Source organism: Rhodnius prolixus, unplaced genomic scaffold (genome assembly GCF_049639745.1).
Source record: "Rhodnius prolixus isolate KJV_2025 unplaced genomic scaffold, Rpr scaffold_7, whole genome shotgun sequence".
Taxonomy (NCBI): Eukaryota; Metazoa; Arthropoda; class Insecta; order Hemiptera; family Reduviidae; genus Rhodnius; species Rhodnius prolixus.
The window spans coordinates 23066302-23088877 of NW_027411582.1; the positions used below are offsets into that span (position 1 = coordinate 23066302).

General features: G+C 32.7%; 1 protein-coding gene across 4 annotated transcripts in view; it reads left to right on the plus strand.

The window, feature by feature from the left end:
• if (integrin subunit alpha inflated) overlaps positions 1–22576 on the plus strand; it is a 356189-nt gene that overhangs the window by 280106 nt on the left and 53507 nt on the right. For all 4 annotated transcript variants that reach the window (XM_074114504.1, XM_074114505.1, XM_074114506.1 and 1 more), the window contains one exon: positions 6602–6663. In XM_074114504.1, the coding sequence (XP_073970605.1) occupies positions 6602–6663 (62 nt within the window). The remainder of the gene's footprint in view (positions 1–6601; positions 6664–22576) is intronic.

Genomic DNA, 22576 nt, shown 5'->3' on the forward strand with positions numbered 1-22576 from the left:
TTTTTGTAACTTGGTGGATATTTTGATCATTAACTCTAATATAAACTAGTACCTCACATGTTTTTTAGTTAGACAAAGATGATGCCTTACGAGTTGTATACGGTGTTTTTATTAAAGCAGGCTGTTGAAGTAGGGAGGTAACTGCATGTTTGTTTGTATAAGTTTAGGGTAGTCTCTAACTGCAAAGGACATGTGTTCCTTTAAACGTTATTCTTAGCCAAGGCTAACATCCTTACCTCCTTCTCCTCTTCCACCACAGCCTACTTGACTCCTGCCTTCCAGGACTACTGGTAAAAATGTGTTTTTCAACCCTCAACTTTATTGTTGTCACACTATGTGACTAATATATACAATATTTATGGGTGTTACTGGATATAGGCTGTCTGATTTGGTTTTTATTAAGGCCTTTGCCAGTACTAGAATACGTACATATATTCACCCCTTATAAGTCTAATACTTTCTTTGGCGCCTTGATTATTACTGTTATTTCAGTTTTACATTCCATTCCGACAACCCCTCTTTAGTTTTGTCTGATTTAAAGATCACTTTTGGAAATATTTTCAATGTAAGTTCCCTTATCTTGAGGCTACTTCACGAAAACTTCTTTTTCTTACGCCTCCTTCTCAAGTAATCTTTTCCTTTGAAACCTTCCGTTCCTCTCATATCAAAACGGAACTCATGTTACCGTACTTCTAAGTATTATCTTCTTTGTACATTTCATCTGTTTGGCCTTATTAGTTGGACTAAATACAATTTAATGCAAGAAAAATGGCTACGTTTGGAAAAAAAAAAATGGGTACATGGTTTTTTACATTTAAATGTCATTTGCATATCCCTGCCAATGATAAAACCAAAATGGATGAGATAACGCATTTCCGCTAGTAACAATAAGCTGTATTTCTAATTGATCCTCTCGCCGACATACATAACCAGCGTTTCTAAGATGTCAAAATTATCTGATAGAATCCGTCAATAAATTCAACCTTGGGGAACCCAGATTCTGTCGCTTTCCATCAGTAAAACTTATAGGCGGGCTTCTCCGATAATAGTTGAAAAATGGTATAGATGTACGAGGTCTATTAAATAACGAGACTATTGCTATAAAACATTTTATTTTAAATTTATACATATTTAGTTATTATCACCTTCAATATACACCCCTCCCCTATCCCTACAACGCTCCATGCGAATTTACCATTGTTCGAAACCGGGATGGAAGTCTTTTTCTGTGAGCTCCTGCATGACGCGTCCCGCTTTTTCTTTCTCAAGCTTCAACGGTCTGAAATTGTGTTTCTTTTTGATGCAGATTTGACTTTTGGTAACAGATAAAAGTCATATGGGGGCAAGATCAGGCGAATAAGGCGGATGACCCTAAAACTCGGGATGTTGTACTTGGCTAGAAACTGTTCTTGACAGACAATGCAGTGTGAGCCTGCGCGTTGTCTTGATGGAGAACCCCGTGACTTGTTCTACCACGTTTCCTTACTCTCTCACGGAATTGAGCAAGCACCTCACCGGTAGTAATGTTGATTAATTATAATCGATATTTTCATCCGTTTTGGACGTGAAAGGGCGACCCGGGCGGTCATCATCTCCGACGTCTTCTCGGCCATCTTGGAAACGCTAGAACCACTCAAAAATTGAATCCTTTAGAGATTTGTGCGTTTTGTTGAACCCCACAGCTCTACTCCATACGCCCAGATGGATTTCAAAATAGAATTATAAATCAGTCTTTTGTTGTCCAGAGAGAGTTTTGATCTTTCGTCTAAGAGTCTTTAAAGTAGTCGATAGCGTCTGTTCAGTTCTGTTCTTTTAAGTCTAGTATGGGGGTTCCAAGAAAGTCTTCGGTCTAAGTAAAGCCCAAGGTAGCGGGCAACGTTCACTACTGGTAGAGGTGTTAGGTTGCAGAAGACTGGAGGAAAAGTAATGCGACGAAGAGTGAAGGTGATGTTTTGCGTCTTAGTTTCATTAAGCTTAATAGCCCATCTCTTGAACCACTGTTCTAATGAGGAGAGATAAGTTTGCAGATTTCTGTGAGCTATTACAGGATCATGATTAGTAGACAGTAAGGCGGTGTCGTCCTGCGTATGTGAGAAGTGTGGTGTTAAGATATAGAAGTGCAATTGTAAACGAACTTGGTTGTAAAGTTGTGCTAAAACTGCATTGGCAACCATAATGACCCAATAAACATGGGGTGTAGCGTCAAACCTTTGGATTTAATAACTAAATGGTATACTGAATTACTTACGGTAATTCTCCACTTCTTTAAGGTAGAGGGCAACGTTCACTACTGGTAGAGAAGTTAGGTTATAGAAGACTGGAGGTAGAGTAATGCGACGAAGAGTAAAAGTGATATTTTGAGACTTGGACTTATAATTAAAAAGTTAGAACTACAAGAAATGTGGTTAAGATAAAATAATTATGTAGTAAGTTACGTGTTTTATTTGCACTCGTTTCTTAGGAAAAAAAAAGACATTTTGGAATACTTAAAAACTTTTGAAGTTTCAAAAATATTTTAATTACATAATTACTCAAATTTAGACGAATTCTCTGCAATTAGTTAGTGTTATAAAACGATAAGTAAAAATGGAAAACAAAAATATCATTTAAAAATTTAATAACTCTTAAATATCTAACTGACTGTTTTTATTTGTAATATTATAATAAGTTAATGAATTATAATATATTAAGATAACTTTAGTTGTGAACATCTCTATAATAAAGTTACTATAGTGCGCGCGCATGATCACGTTCTTCTTCTCTCATTCAGTTATTATGGCTAACGCCAACTGGTTTTTTGTAAAAAAAAAACATAATATTTATTTAAGCGAGTCCATTATAAATAATACTTTATTAACATATTAATAGAGTTTTATTATTCATCTAAGTTTTAAGTTATTTCCAATGTATACTTTCTTTTTATAGTACTTCTGTTTTGTTATCTTCTATTTGTTTTACGAAAAATCTTTTATTTATAAAGGAGAAATCTAAACGCGGTTTTTTGTAACCAAAAGAGAGCGTTTTTGTGATGTTTAACCAGGTTCATAGAAGTTTCTACCCGTTTTTTTGTAGTGAGAATAGAAGTCTTGAACGAAACATAACATGTACATCCACTGACAACTTAAAATAAAGTAATTAATAAATTACTCTGTCTCTACAAACGAGGCTAGAGCACCTCCAAAAAAACTATCTCTGTCACAAAGAATTATGAATTTCGAACCTCAAAATGATAAACGACCTTAACCACTAAATAGTTCTCCAAATAAGGTGTTACTACATTCTTCATTGTTATTTTTTTATTTTTTCCCCATTCAAAAATTTTAATACAACCCAAGTCTGGGGACCTAAAAACATAACTTTATTTTCTTCAACTATAATTCTAACCAAAAAATGAAATTAAATAGTATTTCCAAATTAGGATAACTTATTCAAAAACAACTTGGCGAACTCCATAAATATCTTTCAATTTTATTTTAATTTAAATCAAAAAAAGTGATAAATTTGACTAATCCATAAAAAAAAAAGTCTAAAATCAATAACATAATCGGGAAAAATATTTAATGTAAATTAGTCCAAAATAATTTCTGCAAAGATAAATAAAGATAAATGTTTTTCCCATATTAATAATAATTTATTATTTTATGCTAATTAAACATTTCTAGCTAATATTAATTCACCAATATGTATATTAATGAAATATTAAACTGTTTAGTAAACAGCCACATGTACTGTTTATAGCATAAGCTTAGGAAAAGTTGGTCATTTGAAAAGTCAGTGCAAAAATAAAAACTACTTAATTTTTTTGGGTAAACCTTTTTTATTTTTCAACATAGTCTCCTTTTAGGCTTATACACTTCGTCCAACGCTGCTCTAGTTTGTTGATCTCTTCCGAATAACAGGATTTCTCCAAGTCTGAAAAATAGCCATTCGTTTCTGCAATCACCTCCTCGTTTGAATAAAATCTTTTTCCCGCCAGCCAATTCTTCATATTGGGGAACAAATAGTAGTCCGAGGGAGCCAAGTCTGGAGAATAGGGGGGATGTGAAACGAGTTGGAACCCTATTTCCATTAATTTTGCGACCACAACTGCTGAGGTGTGAGCTGGTGCGTTGTCGTGATGGAAAAGGACTTTTTTGTGGGCCAATCGTGGGCGTTTTTCTTGCAGCTCGGTTTTCAAACGGTCCAATAACGATGAATAATATGCACCTGTAATAGTTTTACCCTTTTCCAGATAGTCGATTAGGATTATTCCTTGCGAATCCCAAAAGACAGTCGCCATAATCTTTCCGGCCGAAGGGGAACGGTCTTCGCCCTTTTTTTGGCGCAGATTCCCCCCTTGGTAACCCATTGTTTAGATTGTTCTTTGGTCTCAGGAGTGTAGTGATGTATCCATGTTTCATCCACAGTGACGAAACGACGCTTAAAGTCCTGCGGATTCTTCTGGAACAGCTGCAAACCGTCTTTGCAACACTTCACACGATTTCGTTTTTGGTCAAGCGTGAGCAATCGCGGCACCCATCTTGCGGATAGCTTTGTCATGTCCAAATGTTGATGCAAAATATTATGTACCCGTTCATTCGAGATGCCCACAGCACTAGGCAATCTCACGCACCTTCACTCTTCTGTCATCCATCACCATATCATGGATTTTATCAATGATTTCTGGAGTAGTAACCTCAACAGGGGCGTCCAGAACGTTCAGCGTCACTTGTGCCCATATGGCCACTCCGAAAATTTTGAAACCACTTATAAACTGTTCTAATCGAAGGTGCAGAGTCACCATAATGTTTATCAAGCTTCTCTTTAGTCTCCTGAGGCGTTTTGCCTTTCTTAAAGTAGTGTTTAATCAACACACGAAATTCTTTTTCGTCCATTTTTTGAAAATCACTCGACTTCCTCGATTCAAACGAATGCCAAACACAAAGAAATAGACCGATCTGGCTGAAACTTGGTGTGTGTTCTTCCAAGAGATGCTACTAACTAAACATAACCTCGATACGCGCCAGTGGTGCTATCTCTCTGACTTTGCACGGACTTTTCAAACGACCCTCGTATATCTTTTTTGAAATGTTGAAAGAATAATAGTTTTTTTAAACTCTTTTGGCTCCATATAGAAACTTTACACACCCTAATGATTACAGTTTTTTTTCTCCCATATTAACTAAGATTAATAGTTTAAGTTATTAATAATAACTCAGCAGAAAAGAACATTTCAAAGTTAACAACTAGCGGTAATAGTAAAACTTTGTAAGAAAAATTCAAATTCCAATCAACAAAAAAGTACAATAAGTAGCTTACTATTATGAAAAATATATATAAAAGTTTAATTTTTCTTTTATTGTACATGAATTCAAATATATTTGTAAGATTATGCCTAAATTGTGATAACTTATAGAAAGTGTTTTTCATCTTTTAGTACTGGTTAATCCTCATTTAGTACTGTGTATGCCATCTAGCGGCAAATTTAACAACTATTTACACTTAGAGCAGAATACTAATGGCTAGTATTTACATTCTCTTTAACTAATTTCGATTTCAGTCAAAATTAAAATGATGACCTGTGTTTATCTTGGTACAGGAGCAGCCTTACAGCCCATTTAGTTTATTTATTTATTTTTTGTTTTTCTTAATTACTATAGAAAATATTGAAAAATTATACTACAGTATTCCTTTAATGGAACTCCCAAACTAAATTTTTTTTGGCGTAATTACTTACTGAGCCGCATCAACGATTTCCTAAAGACAATTAGCATGATCACGTTTTTTTTTTTTGAAAGCCAGGTCAAAGGTGATCACTCTTAAAAGATTTCAGGTATAATTTAAGTATTTCAAACTAATCTGAATATAATCACGCGTAACTTTATAATCATTTCTTTTTTTTTATTTCTAAACTATCACCACAAACTTAATTTTGTTTATTTATTATTATTATTATTTTTATTTTTTGTAATGTTAATGATCACTTGGATAACTTGATGTATTGACGTATTTAAGACGGAAGATTTATAGGTGTATTTTATACTTCTCTACCATCTATTTTGCTGACGATTAAATGTTAAAAAATTATTTATATTACTTAAACCTGTGCTAACCCTAAAACGTAGCTAATATCTGCTTGAATTTATTAGATGTCGAAAAGAAATGAATACCATTAGGAGATCTACTTTTCAAATAAATTCTCCGAAGTGGAAATAGACTTTTGAATTCTAGTTTCAACAAGCTTAGGTATTTTTTAAAGTTTTACATTTTCAGCACAGATTGGTTTTATCCTCGTTTAAATGCTGATTTTTCATTTATAAGTTACAATCTTGATGCTGTAATCCTAATCTTAGTGAATAAAATTGAGTTTTTTTCTGTATACAACATCGACAATAAATTTGTTGAGATACGTTGGCGTAAAGTCGGAATTGTCTTTTTTAAATTTTGACCAAATCCTTGGTAGTTTAATCTTAAATTTTAATAGCTTACTGGTCAGTAAAGGATAATACAAAATTCGTATAATATCCCTCATTATTATTACACCTAATTCAGTTAATTTTACACTGAGTCAGTAGTTTTAATATTACCAAAGATAGTTAATATTTTACTTTTATGTTAACAGAAAATTGGGGATATCATAGACAAGGATCATGCCAAGCAGGACTTGGAGCATCTGTGTCCAAGGTAAGAAGAAAGTTTTCTTACATTAAAATCAAAAATTATGTTTGCTACAATATTGTAAGCGTCAAAAATAAAACAAAAGAACATTTATTTTTACAAAATCATTCCAAGAAATAAATAGTAATGGTATTGAATCATAGCCCCTTATATTCAATAAAATGAAATATTTGATTGGCCCCTAGGGGACTTTAACCATATTTTCTAACAACTATAGTTTGTTTTGTTTAAAAATAAGTTTATTGCATATTTCAGTGAGAGTTATGTTTAAAGTTTTCTAGTACTTTATTAGACAGTAAACAACAGTACCTTTGATTAGATACAATCATCAACACACGCTTCTACCACTGGAAGGTTATTTTTGTTTACTTTTTGTTTTTCAACTCTGAATAATGGATAATAATAATAGGCTTTAATTTTCTTTTGTTCATTTCACAATTAATTGCAAATTATTTTGGCGTTTCTTTTCTTAGAGTGACTTCATAGGGTGCGTTCCACTTGGCGACCACAACGACCAAAACATACTTTCAGGCGTTCCACTTGGCGACCGCGGTCGTTGTGGTCGTGGCGAAAACGTCACTAATGACGTCATTATTTTCGCCCACACAACGACCACAACGCCCCATCTATAGAGCTGGGTCGAAGTGAGCGTTCAGAGTTGGCGCAATTTTTAAAACAAAATATGGCGACCGAAAAAATTATCTCATGTAAATGAAAGTATTATTTCATGTAAATAATAGAATGTGTTTCTCGAAAGTCTACAAAAAATAAATAAATAAATAATTACTTATCCCTTTACACACTAAATCACTGAATAACACAAAATCATTTACCTGAAATAACTTTTAAATTCTTCATCTGAATAAAGACCAATTACTCTGATAGCTAATAATACGTGGCCTAAGTTTTCGCTTTTTATCATTGCGATTTTGTAAAATTACATTCCACTCTAATCGGAACTAGATTTTCTCTTCCTAGGAGCTTCTTACAGCTCACTGTCCGGTGATGGACAGTGTTATCTGTAACGAGAGAACACTGTCCGGAGGTCGGCAGTGCACTGGAAAAAGCTCCGGGCGCTAATGACCTCAGCTGTTGATGCGCAAAAAAAAAAAAAAAAAAAAAAAAATCGGAACTAGATAAAGAACTTTCTAAAGCATTATTAATAAATATCCAACTGTTGCCACAAAAGACATTTTAATTTTATTTAAACGTAAATTTTATAAATACTCCACTAAAATATAATATAAAAAATTGAATTATATATATTCTTTTAATATAAGTCAACTTTACCAATAATTAATAAAGTTTATTATAACTGCTTATAAATGGGGTTTAAATTAAAAAATAATCTCTTCAAGCTTCTAACTTATTTTCGAGGCCGCCATATGCAATGTTTACCACAGTCCGTTCCACTTGGGTTTTCGATCGCAACGCTCACAAGCAAGTGGAACGGCCAAAATCGCGGTCGTGGTCGTGGTCGTTGTGGTCGCCAAGTGGAACGCACCCATAGTGAGTTTTCTTTGTAGGTAACTATATTGTTACACAGCAATAATACAGAATTTGTTTTTTTGTTTTTTTAGTTTCATTTTTGTTACTTTACTCTTAGAGACTAAACAAAAAAAAAATTCACTGTAGATTTTACCAGATAAGATGGAGTTGTGTGAACTTACAAAACCTTTTTTCCTTCAACGTGTTAAGAATTCACAATAAACTGTTTACAAACAAAACATTTCTTTCTAGTTATTTTTAGTTTATAAACAACTTTATCATCAAAACTAGACTGGTAAGTTAATCTTGAATTTTTTTTTAAATTTATTTACTTCGTGTTTTATAACTTCAATGATGTTGAAAAAAGAAATACTTGGGCAATGTAAAACATTCTTTTTATGAATTCTTTTTTTATTTAGTTTATGAAGTTACGCAATCTTTTTTTATTAAATGTACACAGAAATGTTATCTAGTCAGCAGTAGCAAGAAATTTGGCCTTTAAATGCTAGACAATTTAGTGCAGAAAAAAAAATATATTATTGTGACAACATACTCAATTACCTTTTTTGTTAGATTTTCACATTACTCAGGATTTTATTATTATTATTATTTTATACATTTACAGGGTGTCCCAAGCTATATGGATAACGACTTTTTCTCGGAAACTAAGATAGCTAGAAAAAAACTAAAAAATACGTGTTCCCTTAGTTTTTTGTTAGAAATCCAAATTTAATTTGTAAATTTTTTTCGGTGCTTCCAGAAGCGAGATACAGGCACCAACTTCATTTTTTCATATGGGAAGGTGCGGTTTTTATTTCAGAAATAGATTCCTCTATTTTTTTTTAAGAAAAATTTACTCGAACAGTTCTTTTCTGTGAGCGATATTTTACAAATTATTAATGAAAACATAATTCTTATAAGAAATTTCAAAATGATAATATTATAACGGTTTTTTTGATTGAATAAGAAGAAAAGTACTATTTTATTACAAAATTTTGCTCCTCATTAATATTACAGATCAGGCTCGAAATAGCCTCCACCATTAGAGATGCATAGACATGCCCTTTCCTGCCAATTGTCCCTTACTGCCAAAGAAATAGATTCGGCTTTAACCGAGTTACAGGCATCTATTATTCTCTGCTTTAGTTCATCTACAGATGCAATCCCGGCTTGATTCTGATACACCTAGATTTAGAAATGCTTTTAGGTAAGCAGATATAAGAAAAGAAAGAAAAAAGTTATGAATAATCACCTTGTTTTTCAGGCATCCCCAAAGGATTAATGAGGAGTATTTATCATTAGGGAATATTTCCAAAAAAGAGTAATATAAAACACTTTTCAAAATTCTAGAATTAAGTATTCTTATTAAAACAAAAAATACGAGTATATCTCGTATATCAAGAAAGAGCGTAGTTAATAGTTTATTGCGAACCAATCGCTTAATTTTATTTCGGATCATTTTGTAGCAAAATTGTCTTGTTAATTCAATTGTTCAGCAATATTAACAAAGAGGATATAGTGATTGTAGATAAAAGAGATATTTATACGGGAAGGTAAACAATTATTGTTATTGTTATTGATATTATTGTTCTTACTTATTTTATTTCGGATCATTTTGTAGCAAAATTGTCTTGTTAATTCGATTGTTCAGCAGTATTAACAAACAGAATATAGTGATTGTAGAGAGATGAGATATTTAAACGGGAAGGTAAACAATTATTGTTATTGTTATTGATATTATTGTTCTTACTTATTTTATTTCGGATCATTTTGTAGCAAAATTGTCTTGTTAATTCGATTGTTCAGCAATATTAACAAAGAGGATATAGTGATTGTAGATAAAAGAGATATTTATACGGGAAGGTAAACAATTATTGTTATTGTTATTGATATTATTGTTCTTACTTATTTTATTTCGGATCATTTTGTAGCAAAATTGTTTTGTTAATTCAATTGTTCAGCGATATTAACAAAGAGGATATAGTGATTGTAGATAAAAGAGATATTTATACGGGAAGGTAAACAATTATTGTTATTGTTATTGATATTATTGTTCTTACTTATTTTATTTCGGATCATTTTGTAGCAAAATTGTCTTGTTAATTCGATTGTTCAGCAGTATTAACAAACAGAATATAGTGACTGTAGAGAGATGAGATATTTAAACGGGAAGGTAAACAATTATTGTTATTGTTATTATTGTTATTGTTATATTATTATTGAGTTCTTTCAAACATGACTTACTTTCTGCTAGTTTAACTAGATGCCCAATGTTTTTATAGGTTACCTTTGTCAGTTTTTTGTCGGGAAAACCCTCAACAATGGATCTTAACCATGTGAAATGTTGAACATGCCAGTAGGCTAAACTAAGAGAACTTACACTAATACAAAAGATTGGTTAAGCAGTGAAATGTATTTTCCAAATGTAAACAGTTCATTACTACGAACTCACCATTATTAGATGAATGTTAGAATTGATTTATAGAAGACGAATCTCTTGGTTCTGTTTCTTTAGAAAAAGTTTTGTAAAAAAAAAAAATACTTTTACATATGTTAGCTGTAAAATTGTAAGTCCTTTTTCTGCTTGTCAAGGTAACTTATATCAAACGTTGATTAGTTCTAAATTTGGAATCTACTAGAATACGTAAAGGACCTACATAATCTAATATGGGCGTGTTTCTATGAACGAGAATATAAGTGCATTTCTAATATGAACCACCCGCTGGTTAAAAGAGTTCATCTCATGTCTCGTGTCTAACCAGAGTTCTTGTAATAGATTCCCTACAACTGTTTATACTTGAAACGAACAATATAACTTTGTACGTTTTGTCCCATCTAACTTGGAACTATTTGTTCACCTGGTAAAGGGCGTGTCGTTTTGTTTTGATTCCAATCTAATAAATATGATCCACTTATGAGATCAATGTATCTAATTTGTCATGTATTGTATTAATCTTGAAATCATATATTATGATACATTTTTCTTTAGTACTCTGTTGTAATTTATTATCTTATTCTCCTTTCTGTAATGTGATATACTTTTATCAAATGGTCGATAGACCGCAGGGAGCACAGTTTAAGAAATTAAGCACCATAAATAAAAGTAACTAATATATTTAAAAATAGAATACACAGTTTACAATTTAATAATGGTTCGTTCAATTTGATTGGTTCATATTGAAAAGTCAATTTCGTAACTAAATTTGAAACATTTGACCATGTTTACGTTTGTTTCTGAGTATTTAAAATGCCTCCGCCGATTGAGAACCCTCTGTCGACCTCGCTGTAAATCGTTCTTCTTCATGCTAAAGATGTGAAAGCGGTTGCAAATTTTGTTGTAAGATCAGTGCAGTTCATGGAGGCAAACATTATTATAGCACTGCAATGGCTTTGTGCTTTTAAAGATGGCCGCACTATTGTTCATGATGTGGTAAACAAATTTGAGGCTACCTTTCAGTCATTATTATTGGAAGATTTTGGTGCAGAAAGTTTGTGAAAAAGAATAGACTACCTCATGTTTTCTACATTTAAAGATGCATCTGTGTGTTTTTTTTGCATAAATAATGTAGGAGTCACCAAAAGTGTACGTATTTAAGTGCGAGCAAGTTGCTATAAGATGACAAAAAATCGATAAAACTTCTAGCGATTTTAAAATTAAGAAACTAAGTAGTTTTCCTCAGTGAAACTAATTGGACATTTTAAATCACCTTTTTATATCGATATCTTGATTATTATTAGTGTTGTCACAAAATTCGTTAAAACCTTCATATTAAGGTTACAAGAGTACGATAACCTTGTCAGAGCTACTTACATCAGTAATTGAGGGTAATGCTAGAAAGGTGTGTTGCTTGCCGCTCGTCGTGTAGCTGTCATGTTCAGTACAGAACTAAATATGTATGTATACATTACTACTACATAACCCTATCTTATCGCATCTAGAAATCTTTAACCGTCTTATTTATTCAAACGGAAATCTCAACACTCCTTTTATTACGTAGTAGTATGCTGCTATCACTTACCGACATTTTGTAGTAAATTTATTAATTTAAGTTAATTAATTTTCTGTTTTCGCTTCCGATTTAGATCTCTTGATTAGGTTATATCTGCTGGAGATTATAAGTTGATGTGCCCATTGTGTTGTTTCAATATTTCAGTATTTTTCTTGTTTATTTCTGCTTCTATTCATTTAATTGATTAAGTCTCCTCATTTCGTATCATCATCAAATTTATGCAGCGATTTTTTTCTCTTCAGTAATTGTTTATCTAAACATTAACTGAATCTACTTACTTATCAACATCAGTTTAATAATAAATATGAGAATGTTCCTTAAATATTATTTATCTAATACACCTTTTTATTGTTCTTATGCATTAAGAAATGGTGATAAAGCAAAAGCACCGGCGCTAATCCATAGTTCTGATAACGTGTTAAGCTTAGGAAAACTGGCCATAGTCTTTTTTTAAGGCAGAGCTGTTTATTATGGATTTGTGCCTTCGTGATTTTAGTGAAAGATAATCACTTTCAGAGCCGTTTTTTGACTTGTTTTCAGACTGGTTCTATCAGATTTCCGCTGGTTTTTACTGTTCATTATTTTTGGTGACTGAATCATAGTTTACAATAGGATGAAAAAAATAACTGCCAGTTTCAGTCATGATATATTCTTTTACGAGGGTCGTTTGAAAAGTCCGTGCAAAGTCAGAGAGATAGCACCACTGGCGCGTATCGAGGTTATGTTTAGTTAGTAGCATCTCTTGGAAGAACACACACCAAGTTTCAGCCAGATCGGTCTATTTCTTTGTGTTTGGCATTCGTTTGAATCGAGGAAGTCGAGTGATTTTCAAAAAATGGACGAAAAAGAATTTCGTGTGTTGATTAAACACTACTTTATGAAAGGCAAAACGCTTCAGGAGACTAAAGAGAAGCTTGATAAATATTATGGTTACTCTGCACCTTCGATTAGAACAGTTTATAAGTGGTTTCAAAATTTTCGGAGTGGCCATATGGGCACAAGTGACGCTGAACGTTCTGGACGCCCTGTTGAGGTTACTACTCCAGAAATCATTGATAAAATCCATGATATGGTGATGGATGACAGAAGAGTGAAGGTGCGTGAGATTGCTAGTGCTGTGGGCATCTCGAATGAACGGGTACATAATATTTTGCATCAATATTTGGACATGACAAAGCTATCCGCAAGATGGGTGCCGCGATTGCTCACGCTTGACCAAAAACGAAATCGTGTGAAGTGTTGCAAGGACGGTTTGCAGCTGTTCCAGAAGAATCCGCAGGACTTGAAGCGTCGTTTCGTCACTGTGGATGAAACATGGATACATCACTACACTCCTGTGTCCAAAGAACAATCTAAACAATGGGTTACCAAGGGGGAATCTGCGCCAAAAAAGGCGAAGACCGTTCCTTCGGCCGGAAAGATTATGGCGACTGTCTTTTGGGATTCGCAAGGAATAATCCTCATCGACTTTCTGGAAAAGAGTAAAACTATTACAGGTGCATATTATTCATCGTTATTGGACCGTTTGAAAACCGAGCTGCAAGAAAAACGCCCACGATTGGCCCACAAAAAAGTCCTTTTCCATCACGACAACGCACCAGCTCACACCTCAGCAGTTGTGGTCGCAAAATTAATGGAAATAGGGTTCCAACTCGTTTCACATCCCCCCCTATTCTCCAGACTTGGCTCCCTCGGACTACTATTTGTTCCCCAATATGAAGAAATGGCTGGCGGGAAAAAGATTTTATTCAAACGAGGAGGTGATTGCAGAAACGAATGGCTATTTTTCAGACTTGGACAAATCCTATTATTCGGAAGGGATCAACAAACTAGAGCAGCGTTGGACGAAGTGTATAAGCCTAAAAGGAGACTATGTTGAAAAATAAAAAAGGTTTACCCCAAAAAATTAAGTAGTTTTTATTTTTACACGGACTTTTCAAACGACCCTCGTATTATGCCGAGCTTTTTACCTAGGGACTAAGGTCATCTTCAGGGCTAATTTACAATGTAATATTTTTACATCATTAAAAAGATTGGTCTGTCTTCTATCTTGTCTGTTCATGGACTGAGTGTGATCTGTTTTTCATGTGTTTAGTTGTGAGGAAAGTCAGTGTTGCCAATTGTCAAGTATTTTTTTGTAGTAAATTGGCGTATATATTGTTTAAATTGTTGGTGTCAGGTTTGAAATTTCTGTCTTTGATATGTACATAGTTTTTACTACTTATTATTACTATATATTGTGAAGTACGTTACATTATACATTTTCAATTTAATATAATTATTGGTAACACACTGTAAATATTGTTCCACAGCCTTGAAGATGAATTAGTCCCCAGGTCGAAAGCTCTGAAGTTGGCAGTTATTTTTTCATCCTATTGAAACGATTTACAATAGAGTTGGATCAAAATGTCTTCTGAAATAGATTATTTATTATTTAATGGCTAAACAAATGTTTTGTTTTGGTGGAGTTAATCGATTTGTGCAGATGAACGGCTCATTTCTGAAAAAGCTATGATCATCAGATGGACAATTGTTAGATTTGTAGAACTTCTTTTTGATTCTTACATACTTCTTTAGGAAAAAGTTGACAGGGTACCTCGTTAATGCAAATAATCAGGTTTCACTGAATGGCAAATCATTATACTGGACAAGACGGGCATAGAACGTAGAAATATTCTAAAAAGTTCACCTATTGTAATATTATGTATCCAGTTTGATTAGGCTATGTTTACAAAAAAACATTAAATCATCCATAAAATGCGAACATACATGCCATTTATAAAGATAGGTAACTAGCATATATATACGCTCGTTTAATCCACATACTCGTATATGTAAAGACTTAATTCACATTAATAAGGGAAAAATAATTCAAGAGAATTGAGATCAGCTAAAGCAATATGTTTAAAGATTGTGTCAGTATAAGGAGGAGCTAGTAAATCAAAGTTAATACTCCAACCAGTAATGATGTCATCATTCAAGATCAACACAATGCACACCAGTGACGTTGCCCACCTACCCCCTAACCATTGCTGGGCATGTTTGTTGCATGTTTCTTATACGATATATTCCTCTTTTAGCTTGCCTCTCTTATCCCTGGTGCATCTATATCTGTATGGTTAAGGCAAGGTCAAGATTATGCTGCTGGTACTTGAGGTTGATATAAATATATAAGTGCAGCATCTTGCACAGATGCAAAATAATTGGCATCTCTTCGTTATTTTTCTTTATATCTATATATATATAACTTACTGTGGCCCCGAGATATCTGTTCTTCTTGGTTTTTATTGCCTTGAAAATAGTTGACTAGTTAGAGTGCTTTGAAAGTACGTATTTTCTGTTGTTTGATTAGTAAACAAAAGATATAATTATTATCCAAGACTTAGGTTTTTAAAGTGGGGGGCCATAGTACACGTTTAATTGGGTTAAATCTAGGGGGCGATCTTTATATCAAGGAGGCAGTGAAACCATGATGTTATCTCTAATTGCCAGCATTTGGATGCTTTCAATTCAGACTTCAATCAAAGATAATGTACATATCTAATAAATTTCGGCGTTAAAAAGTTCTAAATTTATACAAGAGGAATTAATAAAATTAATTAATTTAACATCATTTCTGGCTACAGAAGCAAATGAAGTCTTCCTGAATTAAGGATTACAATTCAAAAGTTATTTATCTCAACTTATTTAGTAGATCGTGGATTTGGTGCAATAAATATGCCAACTGCAAGTAGTTGAATGCAATAACCTTACGGGTAATACTGTCAGAAATAGAGCCGAACATATTACTGAAGGCAAAATCTTAATTCTTCCCACAAAACTACTTTTTAATATTGTTACGTTCAATAAAACTTCAATTTTGTTTAAAATTTTGTAATTTTGCGTTGAATTAATGTTAAATAATTCCAGTAATTTCATTTTCAAGGGTTTTATTTGTGACTAAATCTTTCAGGTTATTCTTATAAGTAAGGTAACCATCAAAATTTTTTACCTAACCATATACTCCCAGCTGTTCTTAAGAAATTGACCAAAAGAATTGTTCGAGCAAAAACTTATTACCTGTTAATTGGCTGAGAGAAACCGTCTAAAACCTTCCTTTGAATAGAAAACACTGATAAAAGAGTTCGAGGTATGGCTATTAAATAACGAGACTATTGCTGTAAAACTCAAAATTCAAAATTTATAAATATTTAGTAATTATCACCTTCAATGTACACCCCTTCCCTATCCCTGCAACGCTCCATGCGAATTTACCATTGTTCGAAACAGTGCTGGAAGTCTTTTTCTGTCAGCTCGTGCCGCTTTTCTTTCTCAAGCTTCAACGGACTGAAATCGTGTTCCTTTTAATGTAGATTTGACTTTGGGGAACAGATCTAAAGTCACATGGGGCCAGATCAGGCGAATAAGGCGGATGGCCTAAAAAAACTGGAATGTTGTACTTGGCTAGAAACGTCTTGACAGACAATGCAGTGTGAGCTGGCGCGTTGTCTTGATGGAGAACCCCGTGAATTGTTCTTCCACAAATCGGGTCGTTTTTTTCCTTACTCTTTACACGGAATTTAAGCAAGCACCTCACGATAGTAATGTTGATTAATTATAATGGATATTTTCACCTGTTTTGGACGTGGAAGGGCGACCCGGGCGGTCATCATCTCCGACATCTTCTCGGCCATCTTGGAAACGCTTGAACCACTCAAAAACTCGCGCACGTAATTAACATTCATCGTCATAAACTTCTTTTAATAAAAGATAAGTTTCAGTAGCGGTTTTACCCAAGTTTCATGTGAAATTTCACGACAATTCGTTGCTCTACTACATGTGTAGTATCATGTTTTCGGCAAAACGAAACTAACACCTCTGCAAACTCGTGAGACGCTGCAATCGAAAGAGAAGGTTTTACGCTGCACAGCTGTCGGTCGTTAAGATTTGGCGCATGCATAGTTCTTCTGTAGCTGCATCAGTCTCGTTATTTAATAGCCACACCTCGTATTACAACTACTCATGTCTACAGAAGTCTGAAACAATTCGCTTTCATCGTTAACGTTGCGGCTTCTTCGAGAAAATACAAAGAAAAATGATGTATCTGACTCGTGAGATGTAAAACTATAGCAAAAATACTGTTTTCTTTATTAAATAAATATATATTTTAGTTTGCTGTTTCCCTTCCAAAAGCTGCGCAAATACGTAAAGTAAAAATTTCTATTCTTAAAAAAATCCTTTAAAAGCTGAGTAAGTTACAAAATAAAAGAAGTATTTACAAATATATGTGTAATTACCTTTATTTATTTCTTTTAGATCTAGTTGACCACTGTTCATTGTCAGTGCATGTTCAGTAGTGTATTACCGTTGTACTCCACAAAAAGAAATAGATTTAATTATTCTATAGAACGGGTTAGTTGCGGTGTTTTTATAGCATTAATACCATATTTGGGGCCGATGTAGCAGTTAGATTACGTGACCTCCATTATTCTCTGCCAAGACAAAAACCTTCTTCTGCCTATTTGTATGTTTTGTAGATCTATTCTACTGTACGTTTCCATTCTGAAGATTGTACAGGTGAGGTTATTGATTTTTCGGTGATTCGAACTTCTTTTAAGTGAATATTCCGTTTGAAATAAGTTCATTGTATGAAACTATGTTTCAAGTTATAGCAAGAAGTTTCGAATATTATTTATTTTTATTCACTTATCCAACAAACAGACTTTTATACGAATATATGCTGAGAATAGTTCACCGTTTTTGGTGACTGATTCATTAATTCAAAAGGAAGAAACAGTATTGCCAATTTCAGTCAGTTTTGCCAAGCTTTCTATCTAGGAACTAGGTCAACTTCAGGGCTTACGCTATTGACAATAATATATTTTTTTACATTGTGATATCTAAGAAAGGTTTGTCTTATATCCTGACTGTTAGGTACTGAATGTGGTCTGTTTCTAAATGTTCCTATTTTACTTCATTTTAGAATATTTTAATACCAACCACACTCACCCAGGTTTGAACCAACTAAGATTTAAAGTTAAGTCTGAAAAATCAAGCAATCACGCTAAGGGAAACAATCTTGAAGATCCTTCAGCGTTAACATAAATCTGTGTCGAAAAGATTTAGAAATTTAACTTCTTCATACCTTAAAACCATCCGTCATAAGATCTTCATAGATATTTCCACATCCGTCTCACAAAGTTGTTCCAGGGCATAAGCCAATAAAGAAGAGATATCTCCTTAGTTGGGAATTTCTCCTGATCACCCTACAACATCTCTCAAGCGACCCTAGACAGGAATTAACATACAAAACCAATGTGAACAGCCTCCACATCACATCCTAGTAGCTGTATGGTTGAACTTGATTGAACAAGACAGGACTTGATGACAAAAAAAAAAAGCATTCTGCATTCTTCTCTTATAATCTTAGCAGCAAAAATATAAATTGCAAACTCTATCCGGCAGGCTCTGATCAATTTTCCTAAATTAGCTTACCAAAAAAGGCACTCGCCCAGCAACTCCGCTTTGTCCTATCTTGGAGCCTTCCGGAAAACCTCACAAAGTCATAACCATAAATTAATTACCCAATTATTAATGACTGTCAATTATTTTTATTTATTTTATAACTTATGATTTTGCACATTTTATAAATATGTATATTGTCAGAGACAATCTCACAAAAATAGTGATTCTAAATGCAAAAGAAATCTGGTATAAATATATTCTCAGAAACGATCTCACAAAGATAGTCGATTCTAAATGCAAAAGAAATCTGGTATAAATATATTCTCAGAAACAATCTCACAAAGATAGTCGATTCTAAATGCAAAAGAAATCTGGTATAAATATATTCTCAGAAACAATCTCACAAAGATAGTCGAGTCTAAATGCAAAAGAAATCTGGTATAAATATATTCTCAGAAACAATCTCACAAAGATAGTCGATTCTAAATGCAAAAGAAATCTGATCTAAATAGAAGAATATTTGGTCTTCATATTACTCTTGTAAAATAATCTAGTAGCTCCACTTCGACGTAAAAGTATTTTCTTTATTTACCTTTAGAAAATATTAAGCAACTAATAAAATAGATTAAATTGAATCATAAATATCGAAACAGCAAAGAAAATATACTCGTTGAATCTAAAAATCACTGAAGTTATTTGTGCCAATTAGATTTCTTACAAAAATTAAAGCAATAAATAAGTATTGCATTAATAAAATTATTACTGCACCATGGGAAAATTATATTAATACATATGTTACTTTTAAAAGAAAATGATTAATTACAGGTATATGTCTCTGTTTGGAAAGAATTATGGGCGTTAAATTCTAGTACATTAGTTTTGTTCCAGCATTATACGCGATACAGTAACTCTATACGTACAACTGTATAGCGGGATCTCTTATAGCAATACGAGTATAGTTTCCATATAGTGTATAGTATTTAATTAGGAAGTTCTCTTCGCAACTTACCACTATCTTTTGCACGAGTAATGTACGACCATACTGGGGAATTTGTAATTTATTATATCATATATTGTTCTCCTACCTCTTAATGTACAGCATATTGGTTCCAAGACCTTCTACAACCGCATGATTTATTACACAGTTCTGGTTGGACTTCTACAATTTCTTCGTTACTAAACTGGATACCAAAATGTTAAAAGATCTGGATGAAGTTATTGCCTGATGAAGAGATAGTAGGTGAGGGTTGTGATATTATAAAAGATTTCTTGATAAGTTACTTTGAATCAGTGGTCAGAAATATTTTAAAAACTCTTGTGTTTGGTCGCTCTGAACTCTAAAACTGGTTTTTAGAATAAAATGAATTTGAAAAATTAAATTGATTGCTTAAATTTGGCTCTTCCTAAAAAGAGTTTAGCTTAAATAATCTTAAGCTCTCAGTTGAGATTTCTAAATTGTCTGTCAGAAGACAGTAATGTAATTTTTGTTTAATAATTAATTTACAAATGCTACGAAGCGTAAAGATAAAATTATTTACAAATTTCCAAATACGTAAGTACATCTTAACCTGTACATGACATTATTTAAAATACTTTCTGTTAAATTTTTATAATACTGTGTGGATTTTTTGGGTTCGGATCTCCTGGAATTTCTACTGGATTTTGTCCAATCCAATCAACGCCACACCTTAACCATTTTTCCATTTTCTCTTGTTTAGACCTATGGGTTTCAGGAAGTCGTCATGGTCAGCAAATCAATTCAACTTTTTCTTTTGTAAAAGACAGAAATTGGAATTGGGAAGTTGGAATGAATTTGAAGCGTTTACAATTCTGTTAAGATAGAATCGGAATTATTTTCCTTTAAAAATGTAAACAGTCAATTAATTTCAATTAATGCGAGGTAAACAATCCTGTTATAGTAAAATAAATGCATGTCTGAACAAGTAAGAAAAATCAATTTTTAAATTATAAAGTTACATAGAGTTACAACTAAGTAATTAGCAGCCCTACCCGTATAACTTGGGAACTAATTAAGAATACTCCAAAATATTATTAATTATAATAAAATAAAAGTATCTACATAACTTGATGATCATAGGGGAAGGGGAATCATCAATCATATTTACACGATTGTATGATGATGATCATCATTCAAAACATGTCATAAAATAAACATCTTAAACATAATAAAAATTTATTTATTTATTGTCTTTAATTAATTACGTAATGTTATTTATCTATTTACTTGATCATTGTTGAACATCATCACCATTTAATATTGTGAGTTCATTGTTAATATCAATTTCAAAACAAAACTGGGTCTAAATTCAATCCCTGCATAAAGGACAAGTAAAATTGTAAACATATATTTATTTGTAACAATTCCTGTAAATTTAATGATGGCCTTGAACCAACACTTAGTTGATCTCTGTTTGAATTGTTTTAAATTGATTTAGAGCAAAGTTGGGCAAAAATTTAATCAAATAAAAAACAATTGAATTAAACCGAAATTTAATTTTGATCACGATTAAAATTAAAAAATTTAATCGGCCAAAATTAGTTGATTAAAATTAAATTCACTTTCAATTTAATCGGATATTAATCAAATAAAATTTTTAATCATAACTAAAAATTAAGATTAAAATTAAATAATCATAATTTTAATTGATTGAATTAAATTCCAAATTTAGTTTTAATCACTTTGGACGATTAAATTTTTTAATTTAATCAAAATTTGAGAGATTAAATTTTTAAAACCAAACATTGCCAATGGTTAAACCAGAATCGGACCAATGCATCTTTATTCCGCCTAGCTGGTGCCTCTTTTCAATATTATCCACCTTTCCCAAACTTGGCACCTTCATTCTACCAGTCTGGTGTCTCATATATACCATGTTGGTGACTCTCAAGACTTACGTAGGACCACCTTACACTCACATTTCACCACGATTACCACTCACTACACTTAGATAGGACCACCTATATAAGTCTAGTGAGTCGCCAACATGGTTAAATGTGAGTGTAAGATGGTGCTATCTATGTCTATTGAGTCGCCAACATGGTTAAATGTGATTGTAAGGTGGTCCTATCTAAGTCTAGTGAGTCGCCAACATGGTTATATGTGAGCGTACGGTGGTCCTATATAAGTGTAGTGAGTGTAAGCTGGTCCTATCTAAGTCTTGTGAGTCGTAAACATGGTCAAAGGTGAGAGTAAGCTGGTCCTATATAAGTCTTGTGAGTCGTAAACATGGTTAAATATAACCCTAAGTAGGATCTGTATAAATCTTGTGAGTGTAAGGTGGTCCCATATACTCGTACCTCTAGAGTAGTGGTTCTTAACCTTTTCATAGACGCGGAACACTAACATTAAATAATTTGAAATTCGGTATTTAGCAAGAACTTAAAATTAAATTCAAATTAAAAAAAAGGAACATATTTTTGTTTTCTGATCTTTCCTAAGTTTCTAAATTTCAATACATTTAAATTTGAAATTTCGCGGAACACCGGTTAAAAACCACTGCTTTATATCTTCTAAAATTATAGATCTGTGCACAAAAAAACTATAGTTTTTAATTGAGAAAAACAAAGTGTATAAGAGAACAAAATTCCATACCAATACGTGGTTCACAGAGGTAGATATAGAACGGCCATAATTTTACAGAATTTCATGACCCAAAAAATTTTCAACCCTTTATATCTTCTACATTTATAGATCTGTGCACAAAATAACTATAGTTTATAATTGAGAAAAACAAAGTGTATAAGAGAAATAAATTTCATATGAATACGTGGATCACAGAGGGAGATATAGAACGGCCATAATTTTACAGAATTTCATGACCCAAAAAATTTTAAACCGTTTATATCGTCTACATTTATAGATCTGTGCACAAAATAACTATAGTTTTTAATTGAGAAAAACAAAGTGTATAAGAGAAATAAATTTCATACGAATACGTAGTTCACAGTGGGAGATA